Source organism: Megachile rotundata, chromosome 7, assembly GCF_050947335.1.
Source record: "Megachile rotundata isolate GNS110a chromosome 7, iyMegRotu1, whole genome shotgun sequence".
NCBI classification, from domain to species: domain Eukaryota; kingdom Metazoa; phylum Arthropoda; class Insecta; order Hymenoptera; family Megachilidae; genus Megachile; species Megachile rotundata.
Window position 1 is genome coordinate 9,117,150 of NC_134989.1, and position 27,612 is coordinate 9,144,761.

At 34.4% G+C, this 27,612-nt stretch overlaps 1 protein-coding gene across 1 annotated transcript; it reads right to left on the reverse strand.

Annotated features, from left to right (window-relative positions):
* Positions 1–374: 374 nt before the first annotated feature.
* Positions 375–14,114, reverse strand: tll (nuclear receptor subfamily 2 group E member tailless). Its single transcript, XM_003703855.3, has 4 exons — positions 13,712–14,114; positions 5,315–5,551; positions 4,495–4,712; positions 375–3,796 (listed from the first exon to the last, which is right to left on the reverse strand). Exons 1-4 carry the CDS (start codon positions 13,776–13,778, stop codon positions 3,125–3,127), a joined length of 1,194 nt encoding a protein of 397 aa, XP_003703903.1. The 5' UTR covers positions 13,779–14,114; the 3' UTR covers positions 375–3,124.
* Positions 14,115–27,612: the final 13,498 nt, after the last annotated feature.

Consider the following 27,612-nt stretch of genomic DNA (forward strand, 5'->3'; position numbering starts at 1 on the left):
TCGGAATTTGGGAATTTGGGAATTTGGGAATTTAGAAATTTGGGAATTTGAAAATTTGAAAATTTAGAAATTTGGAAATTTGGAAATTTGGAAATTTGGAAATTTGGAAATTTGGAAATTTGGGAATTTTGGAATTTGGAAATTTGGAAATTTAGAAATTTGGAAATTTGGGAATTTGGAAATTTGGAAATTGAAAAATTTGGGAATTTGAAAATTTAGAAATTTAGAAATTTGGGAATTTGGAAATTTGGAAATTTGGAAATTTGGAAATTTGGAAATTTGGAAATTTAGAAGTTTGGAAATTTGGAAATTTGGAAATTTAGAAAGTACCTTAACTTTTAACAAAAAAAAGAGAGAATAAGTAATCCAAAGACTTTTATGATCTGTAACATTTTATTTACATATCTTTAAGTTTCTATGTACAATAAGCACGCCATAGGCGCGATAATATCTTCATACACAGGAAATAACAATTTCCGTTCAACATTCATGCAGATTTACCATATTTTACATTTATACACGATTAATTTCGTCTTAAGTCATTCTTCTTTTTTAGTCTAACTAAAACTCCTAAAGTTTTACATTTTGAAGTATTTCATATTGCAACGATCGCGACTAAAACAAAGTATTTTTCATAAACGGCACTAAATTCTAACTCTCTTAAATCAAACATTCCTATACATTGATTGTTTTGCTCGAATAAAACGTGTTATTAATAAGATACCTCGTTAAAGCCGTTACAGGTAGATGCTGAATTATTGCGATTGTCGTACCATGTACGCACTTTCGATTCGATATAATTAATATAAAAATAATCGATGCATCTTTATTCATCCTCTCGTGTTTATTCTTTGTGATATGTTTTCATCACAGCTGATTTCCTATTCTGCTAAAATAAAATTCATCATTGCTTTATATATTCTTTTCCATCCTCAACAAGCTGATCAAATGAAACTTTCTTAAGAAATCCGCTACATTCAAATTTTCTAATAAACTTAAATCTTCGTCTAAACTGTTGAGACTCTTGTAACAAGAATCCGTATAAGTAAAAATTAATGTAATCGCAAGATAGGGATTCAATTAAATAATATAAGTTATGCTTTAATTTGCCTTTGCCTGTTTTGTTTTCAAAAACATCGACATTTCAGGATTAGGTGCCGTAGAGTCTCGTTATATTGCCGGTTGTAATGCTATTTGTTCTCATATTGCTGTAATCCTATTTCTTCTTAGATCAACTGTAAAAATCATTGCAATATTATCAATTTTTCTGTGATCAACGAATGCAACTAAAAATTCTTTGTAGAACACAGATATGCAATATATTGAACGTTATGTGAAGTACCGTGGCATGTAATGGCAGAGTATACCGTCACGTGTTACGAGATATGTGATCACGTGTGTAGTGACCGTACGCTGTAATTATGGCTTGCAATGACGCGTTTGTAATAATATATTGTCATGTGATGACAATATATGGATTTCGACACGTTGTAATAATTATGTGTTGTACTATCAATGCGTTGTGATGGCTGTGTTGTCATATCGATGAGTAGTAATAATTATGCATTTCAATGTTGACGAAATGTAATGTCAATGTGTTGTAATCTTGACGCGTTGAGATATCGATGCGTTGTGAAATCTACGCGCTGTAATATCAACGCGTTGAGATATCGATGTGTTGTGAATTCGACGCGCTGTAATATTAACGCGTTGAAATATCGATGCTTTGTGAAATCGACGCGTTGTAATATCAATGTGTTGAAATATCGATGCGTTGTGAAATCGACGCGCTGTAATATCAACACGTTGAGATATCAATGCGTTGTGAATTCGACGCGCTGCAATATTATCGCGTTGAGATATCGATGCGTTGTGAAATCGACGCGCTGTAATATCAACGCGTTGAGATATCGATGCTTTGTGAAATCGGCGCGTTGTAATATCAACGCATTGAGATATCGATACGTTATGAAATCGACGCGCTGTAATATTAACGCGTTGAGATGTCGACGTGCTGTAATATTATCGCGTTGAGATATCGATGCGTTGTGAAAGCGACGCGATGTAATATTAACGCGTTGAGATATCAATGCGTCGTGAAATCGACGCGCTGTGATATTAACGCGTTGAGATATCAATGCGTTGCGAAATCGACGCACTGTAATATCAACGCATTGAGATATCGATGCTTTGTAAAATCGATGCGTGGTAATATCAACGCGTTGAGATATCGATGCATTGTGAAATCGACGCGCTGTAATATCAACGCGTGGAGATATCGATGATTTGTGAGATCGACGCGTTGTAATATCAACACGTTGAGATTTCGATGTGTTGTGAAATCAACGCACTGTAATATCAACGCGTTATAATCTCTATGCGTTGAGATATTGATAGATTGTAACATTTGCGCGTTGTAATATCGATGCGTTATAATCTCAATGCGTTGAGATATTGATAGATTTTGACGTCGACGCGCTCTAATATCAACGCGTTATAATCTCATTGCGTTGAGATATTGGTAGAATATGACATTGACACGAAGTAATATCGACGCGTTATAATCTCAATGCGTTGAGATATTGATAGATTGTGACATTGACGCGCTGTAATATCGACGCGATATAATCTCAATGCGTAGGGATATTGGTAGATTGTAATATCGGCGCGTTTTATCCTCAACGCATTGTCACCTCAACGCATTGTCATATCTCTGTAATGTCAACCCGTAATTTCAACGCATTAAAACGTCGATGTGTTCACGTATCAACTCATTGAGACATCGATCCGTTATAATACTAACACCTTCTGATATCACATTATGATTATAATGTCAATGCATCGCAGTAACACGTCACAATATCAACAGATAGTAAAGTCATTGTATTGAAATCTCAACTTTGACATATCATCTCCTTGCATTGATGCGTTGTAATATCAACTTGTCATAATAATTACAAATTGCAATAACTATGAATGACCTTGAGCTATATCTCAAACCACTTTCATCCACCACAAAAAAGCAACATTTCCAAAAATCTTTCTCTACAATCTCCACGGCAATATAACGATCTACCGCACCAAAACTTCATTTCATTGTAATCTACCACTCCAAGCGACCCGCTCATGCAGCCTTGTACATGTCGCAAATGATCCTCTCGATCGGGATAATTCCAATGGTCCTCCTGAAGAACAATTCCTCGATCGCGTGCGTGGACACCGAACGAAGCGACGGCAGCAACAGCAAAAGTTTCCCAAACCTCAAAGCTCCAAAGGACGCGCCACTCAATCTTTGCCCAAGAGCTAACTGTGCCCCGTCTCTTAACCTTGCCACTGCAGCAGGATCTCTGAGCCTACTTCCGGTGCTGGGAGACGCGGAACCGTTGCTGCTTCTGCTGCTCGGTAGAGGTTCGCTGTCTAAACCCGCCTTGAAGAGAACGATCGCTCGAATGCAGGCGAACTCGTGCTGATCGAGGCTCATCGCATGGAAACCAGCCAGGGTCTCCTTGAATCGATTCACTTCGACTGCTAGGCCGAGACCTTGAGGACCAGGAGGAAGCAAAGCGGTTGGATCCAATGTGGGCAGGATTTGAGCGGCTGCGAGGAGGAACAGCTCTCTCCAGGAGGACTCTAGCAGGGTCAGTTGGTCCTCGAGAGCTAGGTTCGTTCCGGCGGCTAGGTCTCTTGCCCAGTGCACGTTCAGGAAGAGCAATCTTGCAGCTTGCTCGCAGATGGACTCCGCTGTTATCGCGGGGATTACCTGCACGGACGGTATGCCTGCCATACTGACTGGGATCTGGAAGTTTGGAAGATGTTTTAGTTAGATTTGTTTGCGATATGGAGGATATTGATATAGAAAATTACGAGATGTTTGGAATTTGTAAGTTTGCTTGTGGTTCTTGAATTTATAGTTTTCCGAGTTGTGAAGGTGTTGTTACATATCTTTTCGGACTGACTTAATTAGTTCTTGAAAATATTTTTTTAGTGAAGCTGCTACTACACTACCTTTTAGCTGCTACTACATTTTGATGCTAAGCTAATACGTACTTTGAAATAAATAACACTCACTTTGGAATTAAAAATAAATAACACAAATTAAGATGCATATGAAGTTTTTATCTTTCGAAAAATCAACACAGATTTCCGGAAAGCTCAACAAAATTTAAGACTTGAAATACATGTGTGAAGTGCTCATTTGACCTCGGTGGTCATTTCAGTGTTAAAATTATAAATATTCAAGTTTATCATGAACACTATACTTATCTAACATTTTAGTAGTTTATACCTAATACTTTATAGCTAATATTTATAACTAATCATTTTGATGTTTGATCATCTGCTATACATGTACATTTTCATACTTTCATGGACATGTTTTCATTGACACACCTCGTGCGTCAAATAACCGAACACGTAAATGTAACAAATGAATAACAAAGTGAATATTATTGTTCAAAGATGAGAAATATGTGTCATTTGTAGAATTAGGCTTACCTTCGACATGGCCATGCTATTACAATAAACAGGGTGTGGAAGGGGATGATGAGGGGCTGGCGCTGCGACAGAAACCCGGGGTTCTGGTTTGGGCAAAACTAGATCCAAAGCCGCTGCTGGTGGGGGCACCATGTTGGCCATCATTTCGGGTTCTTTAAAATACAAGGCCATCTGCCTTCGTAGAGTCGAGTTTCGTGGGCCACGTTCGTGTTGCACAGCTGGAAAAATATAAGATTCGCGTTAATACGACGTTTAGCACACATTACCGAAAGAGATTTATTTGCTTTTTTGTTTTATGGTAGGGTCTTCTCAAGATGTTACGAGATAAGTTTATCTGCGAGTTTTTACTGACTATTTGACTTGATATGTCAAACAAGCTTCGAGACACAGTAATTACTGTTTTAAAGAATTTTAGGAGATTGCTATTTAGATCTTATATGCAATTTGGTTGTTACGATACGATTATTTTATTGTACTTTAAATTGATTTTGAATATTAAAGCAGGTTATGTTTGAACACTGAGTATTCCTCAAACATAGTTGCATTATAATAATATAATTATAAATACATTATATGATAAGTTTTATTATAAATATAATAATATAAATAAAGTGAAAAAGAACTACTGTAAATATTATATCAAGTCTCAAAGACTCAAGACTCAATTTTTATGAATATTCTTTTTTCTTTTTTTGAATAATCCATGTCTTAAACAATTAGTGTCATCATGGTTAATCTACAGTCATATACAGTCATAATCGTTCTGTATAATTATAATTATTTTCCAATATATCGATTAAATAATAAGAATAAAATTTACCATCTTTGTTCATGCCAGCTTGAATACACTTGGCCAAACGACATGCCCGACATTGATTCCGATGTGTTTTGTCCACCATGCAGCCTCCCTCAGATTTCGCTTTACAAACATACTGACGATTTCTTCGTATCGATCTCTTGAAGAACCCTGCACATCCGTCACAGGCAAATATACCGTAGTGTTTCCCTGAAGAATGATCCCGACATACTTTGCAAGGGATGTCGTAAAGAATGCGACCTGAAATGCACAACAATTTTTCCTTAGTTTCTAAAGTTTTACATTTATCATTACACTATGTACTATACTAGTGTCAAATTTATTTTGTGAGTTTACAAATGAGATTCACACTCAAGAGCACACTCTTCATAAATTCAATGGAGAGGTATGACAAACTTAGATCTGTATAAGAATTATGATTTTGGGTCAATACAATTTCAACAATTAAAATTTGGTAAATTTGGTGTCTAACGTGTCGATTTTCATTATCTTAACATTGCAATCTTATGTAAGTTAAATCAGTCGAGGGTTAATACTAAACTTAGCTGAAACTAAAACCTAACCTAAACCTGCGTGAATCAAAAATTATAAGTTGAGTAAATAAAAATTATAGGTTATGTTAAAACTGACAAGCTCCCAAAATTCTTTCCCTCCCCAAAAATATTTTAGCTGCTCCAGAAAGTTCAGAACTCAAAGTTAAGAACTCAAACGCAACAAAGAGGCGAATAAGAAGGTCCTGCTAAACGGTGCATTGTCAGCAAAACCAAGAAAAGAGCCGACAGTCTAATCTGAAAGAATGGCTGTTTTGGATCGGAACCCGTTTACCATCGAAAACACGGATCCCGTGAATGACATCGTCGATGAATGGATCGATTTGTCGCCAAGTTAGGACCTCCTGGACGTACGCGATTCTATACCTGTTCGTGCTGGCCATCTACGTGGGACAGCAAGGGTGTGGTACATTTATAATGGGGGTACCAACTCGTTGTCACGGGCTCCGCCTACGCCATTGAGATCGACGGGGCTTGTGAATGGGGCTGAATAGACCGGATGTGGCTGCTGCATTCAGCAGCCTTTAAGTGAGCAGCCAGAAACGCGACACTTCGCTCGTATCGCCTGATCTCCCTCGATCGGTTCCCTCGGCTCCTTTATCTTACTTAACGTGGATCTTATTATGAGAAGGTTAAACGTTTTCGAAACTCCCTTTCTTCGGGTACCAGTTCGCGGGGGTGGTTTTGATGTATTTCGTTGTTTGCGGAGATAACGCGAGATTTGGGACTTTGTATCGATTTTTTAGATCAGTTTGAAGGCTCATGGTGTACTTGAATAGCAAAAATATAAAATACGAAGAGATTCGGGTGGATTTTTGTAGACTGAAAACTTTTAATCTTTAAAGACTCTGTGGTCATTTTGGTCAGGTAAAAGGAGTATGTAGAAGGTTTATTTCTAGAGATCTTCTGTATCTAATAAAGTTATTGTAACATGTACCACACGTGTATTTACTTATTTTTGAATGTGTACCATCTCGTCTTCTTGTTGACTATATTTTTATAAAACAGTATGGTTCGTCGAGCACACGAGACTCGAACGCCATCTTCCACAATGAAAGAAACTAACCTATTTCTGCAAATCTGTCTAACCTCCTTTAATACATCAACAAAAGAATATTGAAATAAGTAAAGAATAATAAATAAATAAATTGTGTCGTATTTTTTTCCCTAAATAATTTTATAAAGAATCCTACATAAAAGTCATGTTGTGCGCTTAATGAGTTCAGCGGGTTAAATCAGAAACGCAACAACCTGTTGATATCACGAAATGTGTGGCGCTTATCATTTAGCTTCGCGCCGATCCATCTTTCTCGGAAATTTGAATTTATCGCCCGATGGAAAAGCAAGAAAGCAAAGACAAGTGTCACGTAAAATATTCACGGAACCTACGCATTATATGAAGTACGATGTATGCGCATTAAAAAACAGGTTGCAATGACAGGGGTGCACCCTTGCACGATACGGGAGACCCTTTTCTCCCACGATAAAGGGAAAGTTCAATATCAAACACGTATATTTTTCATGTACAGAACTTTTATGAAACTTCTACGAACGTCTAAGAAGCACTTCGAAACAATAGCATTAGCTTTATTGCATTATAATTTGACGAAATGATGAACGGAGGGATGTAATTTTAAGGGTAGTTCGAATTTTTTAAATTTGATGAAATTTATGTACTTATGTTCATACATGATATATTTTATACTGCTGACTATACTACTAATATAGTTTATACTACTATATAGTTTACACTACTATATACTTATTCTCCGTATTTAATTTATTTATTAAGTTGTAAGTAAATTCACAACTTTCGTATTTCATCCAGTGCAGACTGACTCATTAATATTTAAACATAGTTTCCTTAATTTTAAATGATTACTGAAGTTCAAATATATTTTCTTGAAATTCGAGCAATTATTAAAATTCGAACAAAAATTTTGCTGAAAGAATGATTATTGAAATTCAGTGAATTTTGAATCAATAATTTTCACTGTGTATTTCATTCCATAATGCAGTTGTTAAATTCCACAATGTTAAAATTCGATTCTAAACTACATATAGGAGAAGCATTTAAATGATTTAATAATCTAATTTAAACGATTTAATAATTACATATAGAGGAAGTTAAATTTGCAAAAATGAAGAAAGAAAACTTCACGAACTTCGAATGCTCGATAAAAAAAAATGAAGCAACGAGGGTAAAAAGGTCTGCACAGAGGAACGCGCGTTCTTGACACGCGATACACATTTCGAGCATGAAATTTGCATTCAGCCATCGTGGCTCGCAAGTCAATCGCGATTGAATTTTTTATCGGCATCGAGGTCTATATTTTAGCGAGAGACGGTCATCTTCCTTCCGTCGCTTTCCTTACCACCGGTTCATCAATGATTCACAGGATTTTTACAGTGATCGAACTCGACCCTCGCCCGGAAAGAACATGAAGAGGAGGCGAATGCTCAGAAGCGTACGCTTGCTTGCGATTAGCCACACGCAAATCGCGTGTTGAAAACTGAAACGCGTCGTAGGGAAAGGGACTGCAAGGTCGACTTATTTTTCTTACGTTCCCTTTGTTTTTCATTCTTCGACTATGAGAATGTGAATTCGACAAGAATTGGTGCTTTCTGCCATATTGAGAATTTTTTAGAAATCCGAATCGAATTTTTAAATTCGAACCTCGAATCGCTTCACAAAATTTCGAAACAGGGAACTCGAAACTCTCGAAACTTGAAGTGATTTTGTTTCTGAATATCTTATTTTGTGATCGATGTCGATAAAATTTAAGCTCGCATCGCTCTGCAGTTCTACGATCACGATCGAGTGTCGATCCGCTTGTATCCTCGAAAACGAAAACTAATCGCCGAGCATTCGCAAAGCATCAGCACCGAATATTCGGGATATGATACGCGAATCAAATATTCGAGGCACGCTACGATTCTTCGTTCGTTGATTTCATACGTTTCCTTATCTGCCTTTCGAGAGTTTCGAATCACGATAAAAGTGCAAAGTTTCGAATCCTCGAAACTCGAAACTCTTGTTTCTAGGGGTTGTAAGATTTCAACGTTTCGGGAAACAAAAATTGAACATTTGTTTTCGACCACGATATGTCAATCGAACCCGAAACTTTCCTGATTTCTCCTAAATTTAACATTTGTCCTTAATATCATTTTTAGGTAATTGAACGAAATATTAATATTGCGTAGAGTTTAAGTTTAGTTCCCCCAAATTGCAGTTGCCGAAGGGTTAAATTCAGGGTCGCTTCAACCGGATGTGATTCACTCATGCTAAAGCGTCACATTGAACAGAATTTTTTATCGTTAAAAGCCCATTGGTTGCGTAGTCTTGATGATTCGTGAGGGCGAAGTTAAGGGAAAAGTTCGTCGCAATTATGGCCGAAAAGGTGAAGAGCAGCGAGTGTTGTGTACCTCGCAAAGTTGAACCAGATATTAAGAGTAAATTCATGTTTTCAAAGTTGTTCGTACGCGGGTAATCATTGCTTCAGGGTAGGTAATTCATCGCCTTTCAATTCGCGTTTCTTTGCAACCAACTATTAAGTGGACAATGAAACTCACGACCTTTTCGTTTCATTGTCGAAATTTTTGGTAATGTCAAAATTGCTTTAATTCGAGAGATCAAAAGGTTAGGACGAATATAATGACAGACTATTAATTCAAATGATTACTTTGATTGCAAGTAGTAGTTTGTTAAGTTTTGGCGACATATCTGTTTCATATTTAATATTCTGCACTCTTGTAAAATATTAAATAGTGTAGTTTTATATTATTACTTTTTTATATTATATTTCATATCAAATTTTTATATTAAATTTTTGTAATAAGTTTTTTATGTAATATTTTATGTTACATTTCTTGTCTGACATTTTATATTGCATTTTTTATGTCACATTTTATATTACATTTTTTATATAATATTTTATATTCCACTTTTTAAGTTATATTTTGTGTTACATTTTTTAAGTCATATTTTACATTACATTTTTTATGTGATATACAATTTATACTACTAAATTTTCAGCCTAATATTTTACATTCTCTTTTTAACTGCTATGATAAACGTCTGTTCGTGTAATACCTGTGTAAGGTACTAAACTGCTTAAATTTTGTTTCCCCAAAGATATTCACGTTTCTACAATAATAACTCCGTTAAGGTGTATAAAAAGTCTTTTATTTTCGAAAAATAAGCGAGGTATTTAGTGGTCCGTTGGGATAATCTTCCCCTAGAATTACACGTTACAAAAAATCTTAGAAATCTTGGGATTAAAATCCCTTGGCCAATGTAGGGAGAAAGTTTCGGCTACATTCTACGTAACTGAAGTTGCAACAAACTTTATGAACTGGAGTTTTGTTATGTAAGTTTTGTTATAATTATTCTGAAACTGTATGCATTATTACGGTTCAAAATAATACAAATTAACATTGCCAGATATAAAGAAAATTAAAAATAATTTATTCGTTAAAATTGTATTGTTTAGCAATCTGATAGTGAAATCATTTATATAATAAATTATATAATCACAAAAGAATTGAATTATACGTAAGAAAAAATATTGAGTTAAAATTTTATACAATTTGTAATTGAAAGCTTCAAATCTTTTTAGGACACGTGATCCTACGGTATTATCTAATAATACTTTCATTTATTTTTAAGTAACAAATCATTGAAAAAAGCTTCAACCCTTCCCCCTATTTTTCCATACACGTATGTGATATATTATAGCGTGTCATTGTACATCAGGTGTTACACGAATCATTAGTGGGTGGATCATGGGAATTTCGTGACATGTGTAAAAAGACATACGTGTCCCATCGATTTATATGTGCGTTCATTCATCCATCATCTGTTTAACATTAACCCATTTAAGGGTTGCGATATTGGACTCAACCCTTACAGTTTTGTGAAACCCTTAATTATTACATGTTATATATAAAATTTATGAAAAATAATTTAGTATGTCATACTTGATTTTCTTCGGGGTTCATTTATGGAGAATTTACTTTAAATTTGTTTTAAAGAAATATATAAATTTTATAAAAAATTTTTGAAACGGTCAGTACATTTTTTTATATTTTCTACATTTTCTATGTTATTGACGTGATTCAAAATTTCTATATAGTATGTCAAGCATATCTATATAAGCATAAGCAACCATACCTAAACATGTAAAATTTTCATTGAAGTAAGCATATTTAACCTCAACAACACTTTTTATTAAAATAACCATATTTATCCTCAACAACAATTTTTATTAAAATAACCATATTTATCCTCAACAACAATTTTTATTGAAATAACCATATTTAACCTCAACAACACTTTTTATTAAAATAACCATATTTATCCTCAACAACAATTTTTATTAAAATAACCATACCTAATTAACTCAACCATTTTTATCAAAGTAACTATATTCAACTGCTTCAACAATTTTCGTCGAAGTAACCTATTTCCTATTTTCTTAACCTATTCATGTAAGTGTCTACAAAACCTAGTTATGTCAGTAAATTATCCAGGTGGATTTAAAAATAATTTAGTAATTGACAGCGAAACATCTTGAATTTTCCACAAATGACGCCCAGATCCAACCACCCACGGCAACCTGTTAGCGGGCCACAGAGATTCGCGGTTACCACAGTGTATTTCGACCATCTGCCGTCATTTTCTCATGGATGAATGCCACAAGGGACGAATCATTTAAATGTAGCGTCAGTCCCGTTTAAATGCCGCATATGCTATTTGTTTCACACGAGATGAGCTGTGTGATCGCAAACACCCTTTTCTCCTGCCGTGTAATTAACGCTGCAACCCCTACTGATGTGACTAATGCATCGAACGTGACTATTATACCCCTATTCGCTAACAAACGTGGATTTATTTGATTGAATATAATTGGGGGGAAATTGATAACGAATTGGCTTTGATAATATTCGGTATTTTAATTTTAAAGGGTGGTTCTTTGAGAAATATAAAGAAGAAAGGAGAAATATAAATAGGAAGTGTTCGAATAAAAATTGTAAATTAAGAGGACAATTTAGAAATGGGAAGTGTTCGAATAAAAGTTATAAACTAAGAAGACAATTTAGAAATGGGAAGTGTTCGAATAAAAATTGTAAGTTAGGAAGACAATTTGGAAATAGTGGAAGTTTAGTGTGAGTGTAAATCGAAAGGATAGAAAATGGAAGATGGATACAAGTACTTGATATAACCTTGTGAAGTAATTTAGAGGAAGAGATGCACATAATATTTCTATTTCTTCCTCAAGACCTCAAAATCTAATTTATTTAAAATATTATAAATTTACGTAGTCAGTAAAAAAATAAAAAATATTGGCTATTGAAGACATACTATTTTAACTATCGAATTAAATTGATTTTAGCTTGTTCTCCATATCTTCGATAATTTCACCAAGTATTATTAAATCTGTTGAAATTATGCAAGTATAAAAATAATATTATATTGGTACCTCTGCAATTATTAAATCTGTCAAATACAAAAAGTTTCCTACAAAAAACGTTTTATTTGCCAATAGATACTAAAGTTATTAAAATGTAATTTTCACTTCTAATATTCCAGTGCTTTGAGAACAAAGTTTTGACGTATTAAGTTCCCATTAACGTTTAACCTAACCTAACCTAACATCGCAAAGAAGTTATTACGAGTACCAGAACTTCGCCGATAACAAACATCACCTGTGAATGTTAGAAATAAGTGAGCAATAAAATTGAAAAAAAGGTAACACCTTTCTTCAGGTACGAACTTTTGAAGGGTGAACAATTACTGCCGATGGTGACATCAGGTTCGGAGGGTAGCAGTATTTTACAACTGTGGTTTCAGAGCTAACGAGTATCGTAAACGAGGATTTCGTTTTATTGCCGTCTACGTCACAATCGCTCTTCCGCATCGAACATAAACAATCTTTTCTTTATTTTTTCGTGAAAAGTGAAAAATGCTTGTAGAAAATTCTGTGCAATTTTTAACAAATTTTGGGAGTGCACTTATCGAATTTTTTTCGAGAAAATAATTAAGTCATAGACTACAAGAAGATTAATAATTAAGATTGGTAGTTGAGAAACTTAGAAAAGAAATTTTTACTTAAACAAAAACTTGAACTCGTTATTTAAAATAAAGACTTGTTATTTGAAATAAAATAGAAACTTGTAGAATCGTATTTTTTGAGGTTAGGGTGTTCCATAGTTAAAGAGAAAATACGATAAAGTAATTCGATCTTTGTTTAATTTATTGTTAATAGTAGGTGGAGAAATTATAACGAACTAATAAGTAAACGTATCGAGTTTGAGGAAGAAGATTTTAAAAAATATGAAAAACTCTGCAAAAGAATTTTAGTTTCACCAAAAAATGACGTATGGATGGATGAAAATCACACGATCGTAATGTATCGATGACAGTACATCTGTTGGGTCTTCAGTAGAGTAAATTTTCTATAAATTAAATTTGTGTATAATATTTCTGAATTTTATAAGCTTCTGCTATCCTCCACAGTACTCCACATTATCCTCACTATTGTTTACTCAGCCTACTTTCAGTACATATTTCCGTATATATTCTATTAATTATGCAAAAGTTATTTTACCAACTATGTCAAACTTTATAATCTCAGTAACCATATCAAATTTAGATATTGCATTAATTACATCAAACTTGATATTACCACGTCTTTCAAAATTTGTATCCACTGTCAACAGTCAAAGACATCCAAACCTCTTAACTTTCCAAAACGGTAAAAAACTGTCGTACAAAAAAAATCTAATTTCACTGCACTGTCAATTCTCAAAGCATCCAACCGATCCATAAATGAAACAAATAACTTACTGGAAGAGGCAGGCATCTTGGGCTGCGCCACAGGCATATGCCCGATCTGTGGTTCCTGGTTCTGCATCTTCACCGGGAGTCCACAACACAATCACCACAGTAACGTTCAGCAGCAACAACTTGAACAACAACGATCCACGAGCCGTGCACAGTGACGCGAATGGTTCGACTGGAAGCTGGCATGTGACGAAAAAAGAACTTCCTTAGCCGAAAAACCGAAGGATACTACTCGACGTTACTTCCTGCCTCCGGATAATCGAAGCGAGGGCTAACTCCACGATGAAACGTGACTGACAGTCATCGTAGCCAGGACTTCTTGATGGTAAGCACGGCTCCTGACCGTTTTCAAACAGGCCGTAGGAACGACGTCGGGACGCTTCATTGGCCAGCGACTTCCCTACCCTCGAAAAAGGGCGGTCCTTTCGAAAGGAGCTGGTTCCACCCTGACTGGACGGGGGTTGAACGTCAGGGTAAGCTAGGGAGAAGTGGCGAACGGAGACGTCAGATGTTCCCCACCCTCCTCACCCTTTGTGCGCTCCTATTCATCTAGCATCGAGGTGAAAACGAAGCCACTTCCACCCCTTTCCCCTGCAGGGACCTTTCGCCGCTAGATCACCCTTTACTGCTAATTTCGAGATTGCAGATCACTGCATCTTTATGCAAATATACTCATATATTCTTTCTTGCTTAAATGATGTTATCTTGCTCTTTTTTCCTTAAATGATATTAGCTTGATACTTGTGATTTACAATATTAATAATTCCATATGGCATTCATTTTATCATATTCAATAATTGAATGAAATATATATTGTCTGCGTATGTTCAATTTAAATTTTGAAAATAAATGTTTGGATTTTTAATAAAAATTTTATATTTGTAAATTCTGCCATACTAAATTTAATATATATTTTAGAAGTGTTAGACTTAACTGAAGTACCTTATCCAATAGTTACAGAAAAACAATTGTTAATTTTTCAACACACATACATTCTTCCATAACCTCTACGAGAGAAAAAATTATGTAACGAGTGTTGAGAATAATCATAAAAAATGCATAATTCAAAAAATTTAATAACGTTAAGAACAATACTACAGAATTATAGAATTAATGCTGTACTATGCTATAATTATTGCTGTACAAAATATCCCTTAACGAGAGTAGCATCAAAACACCAATTTCACCACTGAAACTTGCTTCTAAAAGCATTCTGTGGTTTTTGAAACGTACCGATGCTGAAAATACCAGGTAAGGCGCAGAACAAAGAGAGCGAATTTGAGTCAGGAAAATAAGAGCTATCGAGAAGAAAGCATTGGAGTGGTGAATTGAGATACGTGGAGAAGGTTAAACAGTACACCGTAGAATAATACTGGTGCAGACAGATGCGTCCGCTTCCTGACTCTCTGACTCCATCTTGAATTATCTCGTGACCCATCCCTTCGAGCGCACCCCTCGGAAACCCGATTTAGGGTGCTCGGTGTACTCGCACTCGGCAAACGAGTGCACGAATTACGTGAAGAATCCGTCATAACCGATGTAATATTGCGAAGATTGGATCTCTCGATCTAGCGCTCTATCACCCCATACCGGTTTCAAGGACCTTCTCGATGATATCGCCCCATGCAGCCACGGGGTGGATTTCTCTTTTTGGTTATGTGCATCGCGTGCTGATTGATGCGATAAAATGCACGGAAGGGTCGGGATTAATTTGACGATTAATTAACGCAGGTAGATCTATTAGAAAATTTATTGTAAAAGTGGGTTTGTTAACACTGAATTTGTCAGATGGGTTATTTGACAAGCTCTTTTTTGTAATATTTATTTAGATATTTGTCGGTGTTGATTTTTTTTGAGATATGGAATTAATATTAATTTAGTCTGTTTACTAGTTTAACCTGTTTATTGTCCTATATTAATTTTTACTTCATATTATTTGTGTATGAGTATTATTTTTAATAAGAAAAGACAAATATATTGAGTTCTTTTGAAATTATAATCGATTATGTTAGAACATGAAGATTTAACTATTTTTAAGGTTATGTGTACGCTATAATAATAATACGTGACGCACTCGCACTTCAAACTCCACAAAGTTTATTCAAATTTTTTATACGTTTTGATTTGACCTTTTTTTATTCATTTTAATATTGTAGCTGTTATTAAGGAGTCCTGCATGACGCACCCAATAAAAGAATCATAGAGGGAGAAATTTTTTTTTAAAAGTATTATTGCAAATTATTCCGAAAATGTGTTTTAATATAACATTGAATATAATACAATATTGCACATTATAACATATGTTGTAACATAACATTTACATAGCATGTACATTTACATACACAAATTTTTTAACACATTGCAAGTACTCATTTATTTTACTTTATCAAATATCCTAGCTTTCTAAATCAGCTTTTTTTGATCAGGTCTTCAAACTTACATTTGCACCGTCGACTTGTTCAGAAAAGAAAGGCCAAATTTTGACGAATGCTCGGCGGACCATAGTTCGTTTCTTTGCCGCAATATGTCGAAGAAGAAGATTATCCATGTAACTGTCTCGGAGAAACTTCACAAAAGCATACCGCGTTTTGCGTTGCATTCGTGCACAAATAAAAGATTCGAGTCGCTTTGTCAAAAAGGCAAATGACAGCTAAACTGTTTGTAATAGTACCGGGATCAGGGAGAGATTGTTTATTGAATTTTGGGAAAAATGGCAAGCGAATCTGAGGTTACTTTTCTATTTGAGAAGCGTGAAAATGGGAAATCACATTCTTTTTTACTGAAATGTCTTTAACTATATCTTCATTCAGACTTTTTCTTGTCTATAATTTTACAAGTGAACTGCAAAATTAATCTACTAAAGAAAACATAATCTCTGTTTTCAATGTTGTATTTTTTAAAAAGATAGCAATATATTAAATTACAATCTTCATAATCAAAATATAATTATAAACAGTCTGCAAAATTATTAAACAGTAAAATACTTGTAATTTAAATTATTAATAAGTAATACTACAAATAAATATTCCAGTAATAAAATTAAAATTTAATAATTTTTATAAAATGAATTAGTTTCTTTCCCCTGCAGTGAGTGAACAAGTAAAATGGAGACCCATGTAAGTAGCTGGTCACGGGTTCAATATCAAAATACAACTGTCTGTCGTCACACGGTGTGCTTGGAGAAACGGGTATAAAAACTTAGAGTATTTATGTTCAGTGAATCGTAGAAGGGGAACGGTCTTAGGGGGACAAATTGGTGACCTAGCATATAATGTTATCAATCCCATACGAAATGACTACATCAAATTATCGATTCATGCATAATATTCAGTTGTATTAAACTTTCAATTAAGAGAAATCATGAGCTGAGTAAAAAGACATAAAGAGAACTGAAGTATTCATGAATCATTTGTTCCTAGTCGAATTTCAATGCCACTTGTTACACCTATACCCATCTCGGTAGGAGAATTAAACGTTTCATTTATAATTTATTTTTCAGTAATCAAATTTCGTCCACTTCTCATCAATTCTGTTTACCAATACAATCTTTCACCCATTAACAAATGCTTCTCATAGGTAAATTTCCCTACAAAAATTAAAACAGACGCGTGTCAATTTCAGACCGAATTCATTTCACCAAGGGCTTGTTACACCTATACGGTATAAGAATTAAATACCGTTGTCCTCATCGAAACACCTTTGTATCGAGCTCTCCGTAAGTTCGTCAGATGAATGCTGACAGATAAGGCACCGATAATAGGGTCACTTCGTAAGCAGCACAAAGCCAGTTTAGTACAAGCTCTCCTAATCGTGCCACCAATATTGGTCGTTAATTCGACCGACCATCGATCCTCACAAAGAGTTATATAAGTAACGGTTCGACGGGTGGTCCAATTCTGCTACTGTCGGTGAATCTTCGAATAGAAACGATGAAGAAGCGATGACCGTAAGCTTGCGCGGCCTGCAAGTGGCCTCGTGCTTAGGAGTCTAAATCCAAAAACTTGCCAGCCCAGGTAGAGATCCTGGCAACGTCTTATGTCGCCGCTATCTTCCTCCACATCTACGGGAGCACTCCGTCCGTTGCAGAAACGATAATCCGACGGTGCTATTCACTGTTTGCGCCTTGTTTTACTGGTATTGCATTTAACGAGGTTCCTTTTCCAAAGCCGTAAACCGCGTTCGGCCTTTTACGGCGCTTCGTGTGGATTCACCCTTGCTGCACCCTCAAGGTATTTGCCTTGCGACCGCAATTTTGTTTGAATCGTATGAGATATTTATACTGTGTCAACAGAATGTGGTAGAACTGTTTAATTACATAAATTTTTTAATAAAATACAGAATATCTCTATTAATGTGCTGCATGTTTTTATCATATTAGATATTCATACTATGTCAACAGAATGTGGTAGAACTGTCACATGTTCAACTATATAATTTTTTAATTAAAATACAGAATATATTTATTAATGTGCTGCATGTTTTCATCATATGAGATATTTATACTATGTCAATAGAATGTGTGGTAGAACTGTCACATGTTCAACTATATAATTTTTTTATTAAAGTACAGAATATATTTATTAATGTGCTTAATGTTTTCATCATATGAGGTATTTATACTATGTCAACAGAATGTGGTAGAATTGTCACATGTTCAACTATATAATTTTTTAACTACAATACAGAATATATTTATTAATGTGCTGCATGTTTTCATCATATCAGATATTCATACTATATCAACAGAATGTGGTAGAATTGTCACATGTTCAACTATGTAATTTTTTTACTACAATACAGAATATATTTAATAATGTACTGCATTGCTAGAGTAACATACTGCACATTGCTAGAGAGATGCACTGAGTTAATATGATTTGAGGTTGCAATTTTCTAATTGAAGAATTGGTTTAATTTCTTAGGACGTGATTCATTTGTTAAATTTCCTTGGACATGGCAATGAACTATCATTTTGGCTTGGAAGCTTGCTAGCTACTTTATCTTAGTTTGTCATATTCACATGTAATTATGTAATCACCTGTACGTGACACATGGACCGCAACACCTGAACCTTAAACAAATACGATTGAGGTCACATTTGCATCATAATTTGAGTCACAAGTTTGACTGAATACTAAGTCAAACTGTCCCCGAATATAACAAGATATACTCAAAGATAACAAAGTTGTTATTGAAATACAAAAGAAATCGAGTAAACATATGTTTACTGAACATCCGAATATCCAAAATTCCGGAAGATAATACATCAGGGATCAAAAGCGATCTGTCCTCAAGGAAGAATAATCTGGACCCTCTTAAGTCGTTTTCGGGGCCAGAGATCTTGCAAAATTAGGTTGACATTCTCCTGGACGAAGCGCCTTCTCGTTTGGGATCATTGGAGCAAGTGGTAATCCCATAGCGATCATACGGTCGACTTGGCGCACACTATGGGGCACCGTGGACTCTGTCAAAATTTTCAACGGCCCCAGAATCGAAAATAAGGCGAAGGTAAGGCCGAGCACCGCGTTAATGGAGGATAAGCTCGTGCTTCTGAACTGACTCTGTTTCTGTTCCTCGGATATCCTCGGAGCTGCCTTTTACCGAGTTCACCTGCCTGTCCCTTTAAATCTTCACGATGTCCTACTGTTTTCCGACAATGCGATAGTTCTATCGTCTCTTGGACCTTGTGAAAATTGTTTTCCGTAAATATTGCTTAACTTAACTGGCGGAAATTGTTTTTCTTCTAGACACTGTCACATCTGGGTTGTTCAAAATTAGCTATTTTTCTTGTTGTTTAATTGCAATATTTTTTATCCTTATTTGTAGTTTCAAGTAGGTAATTTGAGTTACAACAGTAGGTAGTTGAGTTGCAAAATAAATTGTTAATATAGGTATTTCGTAATAGTTTCACATATGTGACATGAGTCACATGTGAAAATTTTTTATCATAGTTTCACATGCGACGTCAAAGGTGTACTCTTGTCAAAGTATTAACATTATAATACCAATATACACATGTGTTATAAATGTTTTATGTGCTATAAGTACTATAATAATTATGCTATAATTCCACAATGCAAGTATTTTTAACGAAACAACAAAAGTTTCAAAATTAAAGATTAATTTCGCATATCAAACTTTCCACATATCAGCTCTGACTGCATCAGTTTAAAGAATAAACGACTAAATAATCATTTCAGCACATAACGTGCGTGATACACGAAATCGTTTTATCTCTGCCATGATTAGAACAATGACAGCAACCTGTTGCTTCGGAGTCTAAGCATCGTGGCGTTATGGGAAACACGAAACATATGGTTGGATCGATATCGTATAGATGCGAGAATCACCGATGCCCCCGCGTTTTACCTGAACGAGGGTGGAAAGTGGTTATGTTTGATGAAACGAGGTAAAATCCACCATATGCGTTATTGCCTCATGAGAACGCTCACGCGTATCTAGTTAAATGTAATTTGACATGGGAAACGCTGTTCCGCTCGAAAAAGGATCTTTAAAGGACCTCGTATTCGATTTTAAAGAGCGTATAAAAATTTAGGTTCTGAAGGTATTAATATGTCTTTTAATTTCTTCTACATGTTGCAAAATTCGGTATGTAACAAAAGGAGTAAATATTTGGAAATACAGAAAAGTAGAACAGAAACTCAAACACTTAAACAGTAAAATACAGTAAAGTATTACCAAAATTTTCTACAATTCAGTTCAGTTATTTTCTGACATACGTATGAACACAAGCGTGAGATTTCTTGACCAGACTTTACAATAACTTCAGCAGCAACCGAAATATTTATAAACGAGTCAGGGAGCTGAAAGAAAGCGGACATCTCAGTGCTCGACGCAAACGTTCGTTAGTCGACCGGAAGTTCAGTGTTATGAAAATCAGTTGTCGGTTAGGATCCCGAAAATCGTAACGAACATCTTTCGATGAAAAATGGGCGTGCACCAGAGTGACAAGTAGCTGCACCGGCTAACAGATCAGAAATCAGAGACGCTACACCTCGAGGGGTTGAGAAGAAGGCGAAGAAACTCCTTGAAGGTACCTTGCAAGACGTTGGATCCATCCTGGGCGGGAACATCCGGCTTCTTGTTACGCATTCACCTATCCAAGAACTATGAAACTGCTCGTCGTTATTACCGGTGAAAAAGAACATTCGGTGGGAATCTTTCCTGCGTCTCTTGAACTTCTTGCTGATCTTTTGTGATTGTTGAAAAGTTGATCATTTTTAGGAGGTGTCTGGTACGCTATTTATAACGTTATGTGAGCAAATATGGAGGGGAAATATATAGTATTCATAAGTTATGTAAGCAATCGATTATTTTTACATTGAGTGCTATTTATTCTTGCATAAATAAACCTATAATGATATTGACATTCTACCTTGACAATCTTATATTTCTTTAACTTTTCAAATACTTAGACTTCAATTAAATAGATTGATTTGTTGAAAGATACAAAATACTTTATCCATGCGTGTTCATAAGTGGACGCCATTTGCACATCGATGTGGGCGCAGTACGTCACTGTTATAAAATAATGTTACATAAAAATTCTTTGTGAAGAGCTTCATGTATCATCTTACTCAGACAGTTCAAGTTAGACTTAGCTTACAATTTGAGTTAGACCTAACTCACAACTTGGTCAGATTTAGCTGAAAGCTTAAGTGAGACTTAGCTCACAGCTGGAGCCATACTCAGCTTCATATGTGGAATGCAATTTATTCTTGTCTAAATAAATCTACGATTATATTTACATTCTACCTTGACAATCTTGTATGTCTTTAACTTTTCAAATAATTATATATGTAATAATAATCGATTGAAATTTACAAAGATTAAAAATAACCATTCCTACGAGTGCACGACTATTATAAAACAACGTTACATCAGACCTCGACAAGGTGCTCCCTTTGCATCGAAGAATAAATAATACCCGTTTTCCGTTCGCAAGTAATCATAAGATCCTCAACTGTAATATCCATTCAGGACGTTTTCCACCATGCGTACGTATTCACGATGGCGGTCCTGGTTTCGTTTCGAACCACTCCCACCTCTTGCATGAAAGGGCAAAGACGTCTTCTTGTCTCCCGAAGGGAAAAGATCCCCGGTGTTCTTGCCTTCGACTACCCGCACTGACTGTGAGCGAACTTTTCAATGGCCGTCCTGAAAAAGCACAACAGCCTAGCCAGTGACGTAACTCGAGCCCGCTGTCAGTGCTGACAGTGCTGATGGTCGATTCTTTGTCAGCCTCGCTGGCCTCACCTACTTCAGCCTCCTTTTCTCTTTGCCTCTTCACCGTTAGCTTCTCTCTTTCTAGTCCTGTGTTCGCCGAACGTTCGTCCTGTTTTACCCTCTTCGGCTCGTTGATTGCGACGCATCACGGTGGGAACAGGACCAAATCGTTTTGTGTACAAATGAGGTTTTTGGACACAGGCTCCTAAAGGTTGTCGAATTTAGGAATTTAATTTAAGGATTTGAAGAACTAGGTTATACAAAAGTACAATAGTTTTAAGCAAAATACAACAATGAATTCTAACTAACAGCACATGGTATAGAATATTGATCGACTCGACTGAACTGCAATTTTGATAAAACATACTACAATATACTGTATGAATATGAAGTATATGTAGGTAAAGTACATGTGTTTGGATAGTATGACCAAATAACATACAGACTTTAATATGTATACAAAATAAAATAAAAAAGAATCTTGACAAAAAATTATACATGTAGTAAAATATAATATATTAAGAATATTAATATGAACAATATATTGAGAATAAAAAGGAACCTTAATAACAAATTATACGTTTAGTAAATAATAATATACTTGGACTATTGTCATGAAGAATAAAATATCAAGAATATAAGGGAACCTTAATAACAAATTACACATGTAGTAAATAATGATACATTTCAAATATAATAATGATATATGAAAAATATTAACATGAAGAATAATAATAAATAGTAAATAAATAATAAATAATAAAAAGGAACCTTAATAATTGCACATGTAGTACATAATGGAAAATATTAACATGAAAAATAATATATTAAAAAAATTAATATAATAATATATTAAGAATAACAAATATTAAAAATATTAATAAGAATAGTAAAATAGAGTTTATATATTATAGATTTGATGGCAAATGAATCAATTAATATCAGTATCAAATAACCAAAGTAAAACTGTAAGCACAGGTTAAATTCAGTAGAAAGAGGGAGCCCGCAATGCGTAATAGAATTCTCTGTGCAGTTCCCCGGTCTTGTTATTATTCTCTCTGTCCTATTTTGTTAAGAGAGGCCCGCACTGTGCTCATTTTGCCTCCTCGAGATATCGAATTTCGTCGACGCCGTTTCGCCGTTCGCCTCCTCTTTTCATTTGCCTCGTAGCCGGCCGATTCGCCTTTTGACGAAGTGCTTCTTTCGTATGAACTATGCGTCATTCAATACTCGCCCGCGCCAAACAAAGCGCTTCCGGAAGCGCCATGAGATCTAACTATATCGCCACGACCCTGCATGCCGACAATCATTTCAGGATCACTATGCTGATGAACTGATAACTTCTTTTCTTGTGATAGTTAGTTCAATTTTTCAATACAGTTAATTTATAGTTAATTTAATTTTAGTAATAATTATTTTTATTTTTAGAGTTAGCTCAATTTTGAGATATAGATAGTTTAGTTGTTAGTAATAGTTATTTTTATTTTTAGTTAGAATTTTTACAATTTTGATGTATAGTTAAGTTAATTGTTAGTGGTAATTATTTTTATTTGTATGTACTTAGAGTTAGTTCAATTTTGAGATATAGTTCGTTTAGTTGTTAGTAGAATTCATTTTTATTATTAATTATAATTTTTACAATTTTTAGATATAGTTTGTTTAGTTGTTAGTAGAATTCATTTTTATTATTAATTAGAATTTTTACAATTTTGAGATATTGTTAGTTCAGTTGTTAGTAGAATTTATTTTTATTTTTAATTAGAATTTTTACAATTTTGGTTATAGTTAGTTTAGTTGTTAGTAATAGTTATTTTTATTTTTAATTAGAATTTTTGCAATTTTGATGTATAGTTAGGTCAGTTGTTAGTAGTAATTATTTTTATTTTTAATTAGAGTTAGTTCAATTTTGAGATATAGTTCGTTTAGTTGTTAGTAGAATTTATTTTCATTATTAATTAGAATTTTTACAATTTTGAGATATAGTTAGTTCACTTGTTAGTTAATTTAGTTCCTGGTTATGGTTACTTCAGTTTGTGGTTATAATTACTTTAGTTTTAGGTTACAGTTACTATGTTTTTTAGTAATAGTTATTTTTATTTTTAATTATAGTTAGTTTAATTCTTACTTATAGTTCGTTCAGTTTTAGTTACAGTTCAATTTAGTTAAAAATTAAAAAATTTGCAAATTTAAAAGTTCATAAGTCTAAAGGTCTAATTTCTTGTACATATTTTAAGGTTATGATATCGGGATTTTAAAATACAACAACTTCAGAAAGTATAAATTAAAGAATTTAAATTATCAGGTACATAAAATTGCAAGAACAATAAACTTGCAAGTTCTGTCACGTAAAACATAATCAATTAATTATTTCAAGAATGCTAAAATTCTTTAAGAATTGATTTCAAGATGAAAGTTATCAAATCCCCAAATCAATGTTCTTTTTAACCCGAGTGTTCTCCATTATAAATTACATAAAACATGTAACGATTCGTATCGGTGTCAGAAACGAAAGTAGTATTCCTCTTTACTGCCATAACACATCAATAAAACCCATTGTAAGTTCACAGCAATTAACAGCGACACCTCGCAGCTTACGTACAGAGTCCCTTTCAGATCAAGCAGCTCTGCAGCGGCGATTTTTATGGAGGATCGTCAGGTAACTAATCCCGCGCAGCGCACTGACCACCGTTAATACCTTTCGTAAAAGTGGTTTTTTTATTGCCATAAGCTAGCAAACTCTGGCCTGTCACAGGCAAATGGTATTACCAATAGTACGTAATCCTGTGTTGTCTCACGATGCGAACACGCAAATTAAACCGAAGCTTCCTCGCGATCCTGCGTAAGCAGGAGAAAAAATTTGTAGGACCTTCTTCTGGGATTTTTCCAGGAGGAATCTTATCGATGCTAATCTGTCTTAGCCTGCTGAAGTGCACGATTTGGTCGAAAGACTACTGGACATTGTTAAGTGTCAGGTAAATGGAATTCCGAGTATGTAGGAAAGATTAACATTTATAAGTGAAACCTTTTTTTTATTCGAAGGCTTCGAGTACTTTTACTGTTTTAGATGGTGATTTTTTGTAGTTATCGAGTGATTTTTTGACAGGGAGATTGAATACTTCTAAATTTTATTCGGAGCATAATTATTTAAGTCAAAGTTTCAGGTGGCGGAATATGATCTTAATGTTGGACTCAAAATTAGGGGAACTCAGATTATTATATTCGATGAATTCACAGATGTCAAGTATGTGGAGATCAAGGTTTTAGATTTGTAACTTTTTATATTTTTAAATTCTGATATTTTCAAATCGTTATATTACAAATCCACATATCCTAAATATAGCAAATTTTTACATTCCCAAATCCCTACATTTCCAAATTCCTATATCCTCAAATTTCTACATTTCCTAATTTCCACGTCACTAAGACCCAATATCCACAAATTTCTACGTCCTCAAGTACCTACATCCCCAAATTACTACATTCCCAAATTTCTACATTTTCATTTTTCTACATTTCCAAATGTCTACATCCACAAATTTCTACATTTCCAAATCCCTGCATCCCCAAATTCCCACATCCCCAAATTCCCACATCCCCAAATTTCCACATCCCCAAATTTCTACATTTCCAAATCCCTACATTCTCAAATTCTTACACCCCCAAATCTCTACATCCACAAATCTCTACATCCCCAAATTCCTGCATCCCCAAATTCCTACATCCCCAAAATTCCCACATCCCCAAATTTCCACATCCCCAAATTCCCACATCCCTAAATTTCTACATCCCTAAATTTCTACATTTCCAAATCCCTACATTCTCAAATTCTTACACCCCCAAATCTCTACATCCACAAATCTCTGCACCCCCAAATCCCTACATCCCTAAATTCCTACATCCCCAAAATTCCCACATCCCCAAATTTCCACATCCCCAAATGTCTACATTTCCAAATCCCTACATTCTCAAATTCTTACACCCCCAAATCTCTACATCCACAAATCTCTACATCCCCAAATTTCTACATTTCCAAATCCCTACATTCTCAAATTCTTACACCCCCAAATTTCTACATCCCTCAATCTCTACGTCCCTAATTACCAAGGTTCCCAAATTTCTATGTTCTCTAGCTCTTCAAATCTTGACGTCTCCATATCTCAAAGAATTCAAATACCTACACTAATGCCAAAATCCACAGATTCCCAAATTCTTATGAATTCTTGTATATACATATGAAGATTTCTATATTTGGAAATTTTTTAACTGTGCAAAATTCAACATTTGAGACTTTGAAGCATGAAAATTCGAAACCAAAAATGTAGAAATTTAGAATTATAAAAATTAGTGTCAATTTAAAAGAGCTTTTAAATTTGATAGCTCTGTCAAATTAACCTTCTTATCTAAATAAAATCTTATCATATCTAAACATTACATTTAGGTCGACATATTCTATCAAATATATTTATTTCAATAATTTTGAAATTCTCACAGTTTTGCAACATTTTTTCCTATTAAATATTCAATGAAATTTGAATGAAATGTCAAACATAGTGTTAGACTTGAAATAACCACATAACCTAAAAACATCGTCGATTTATATTCAACCAAAATTATTCAGAATAAATAGGTATTCACTTTCCACAGCATTCTCAAGGTTCCCGAACCGGAGAATGAGAGTCGAAGATTTATGCCTCTCCTCATAAATTTTTGATAATTCAACCCACAGAGTCGTATCTCACAAATCTCACCAGTCGTCGACAGTCCCATTGTTGGACACGATTGTTGTGGTCTACTCGTGAACGCTTTCAATGAGTAGTATTTGTAGGCGGGTGTCGAAATAGCAAACAAGAATGAGATATGGCACGTTGAATTTTAGCTTATATTTTACTTGGGAAGAGTATAGTTGAGGAAGGTAGACAAATGCGACTTGAACCAAACAAAACTTACAACAATGTTAACACTAGAACTACCACCCAGTCAAAATGACTGGTTTCAGATTTTTCATTTTATATTACAAAATTTTATTGTCGTGATTTTATGGAAATGTCTGTCATATTTTATTGAAGTAAAGACTAGTTCTATATGTTACTTGATAATTTAGTATTTATTTATTTCCCTTTTCATTTTTTTTTTCATTCTTTCATAAACGTGTATTTAGTGTCGATAGTTCTAGCGTTAAAGTAGTGTATTATAATAATATTTTTTATAGTTTAAAACAACGTCAGACTAGAGTATTATAATAATATTTTTTACAGTTTAAAACGACGTCAGACTAGAGTATTATAATAATATTTTTTACAGTTTAAAACGAAGTCAGACTAGAGTATTACAATAATATTTTTTACAGTTTAAAACGACGTCAGACTAGAGTGTTATAATAATACTTTTTACAGTTTAAAACAACGTTAGACTAGCGTATTATAATAATATTTTTTACAGTTTAAAACAACGTTAAAATAGTGTGCTATAATAATATTTTTTACCGTTTAAGACAACGTTAGACTAGCGTATTATAATACCATTTTTTACAGTTTTTCATTTTTTATGACTGCACTCTAAAAAGTTTGTAATATACTCTACAAGGTCTATAATGTTCTAGATTCTTTTTTAAGAGTTTTTTTTTTATGGCATAAAATGGAAAAAAGTATGGTAAAAAT

Bases quoted from the DNA above. Each gene is read 5' to 3' on its own strand.
- tll (XM_003703855.3), bottom strand. From the start codon at position 13,778: ATGCAGAACCAGGAACCACAGATCGGGCATATGCCTGTGGCGCAGCCC. The intron at 5,552-13,711 runs GTAAGTTATTTG...TGTGCATTTCAG, and splicing joins CAAGATGCCTGCCTCTTCCA to GTCGCATTCTTTACGACATC. The intron at 4,713-5,314 runs GTAAATTTTATT...ATATTTTTCCAG, and splicing joins AGCTGGCATGAACAAAGATG to CTGTGCAACACGAACGTGGC.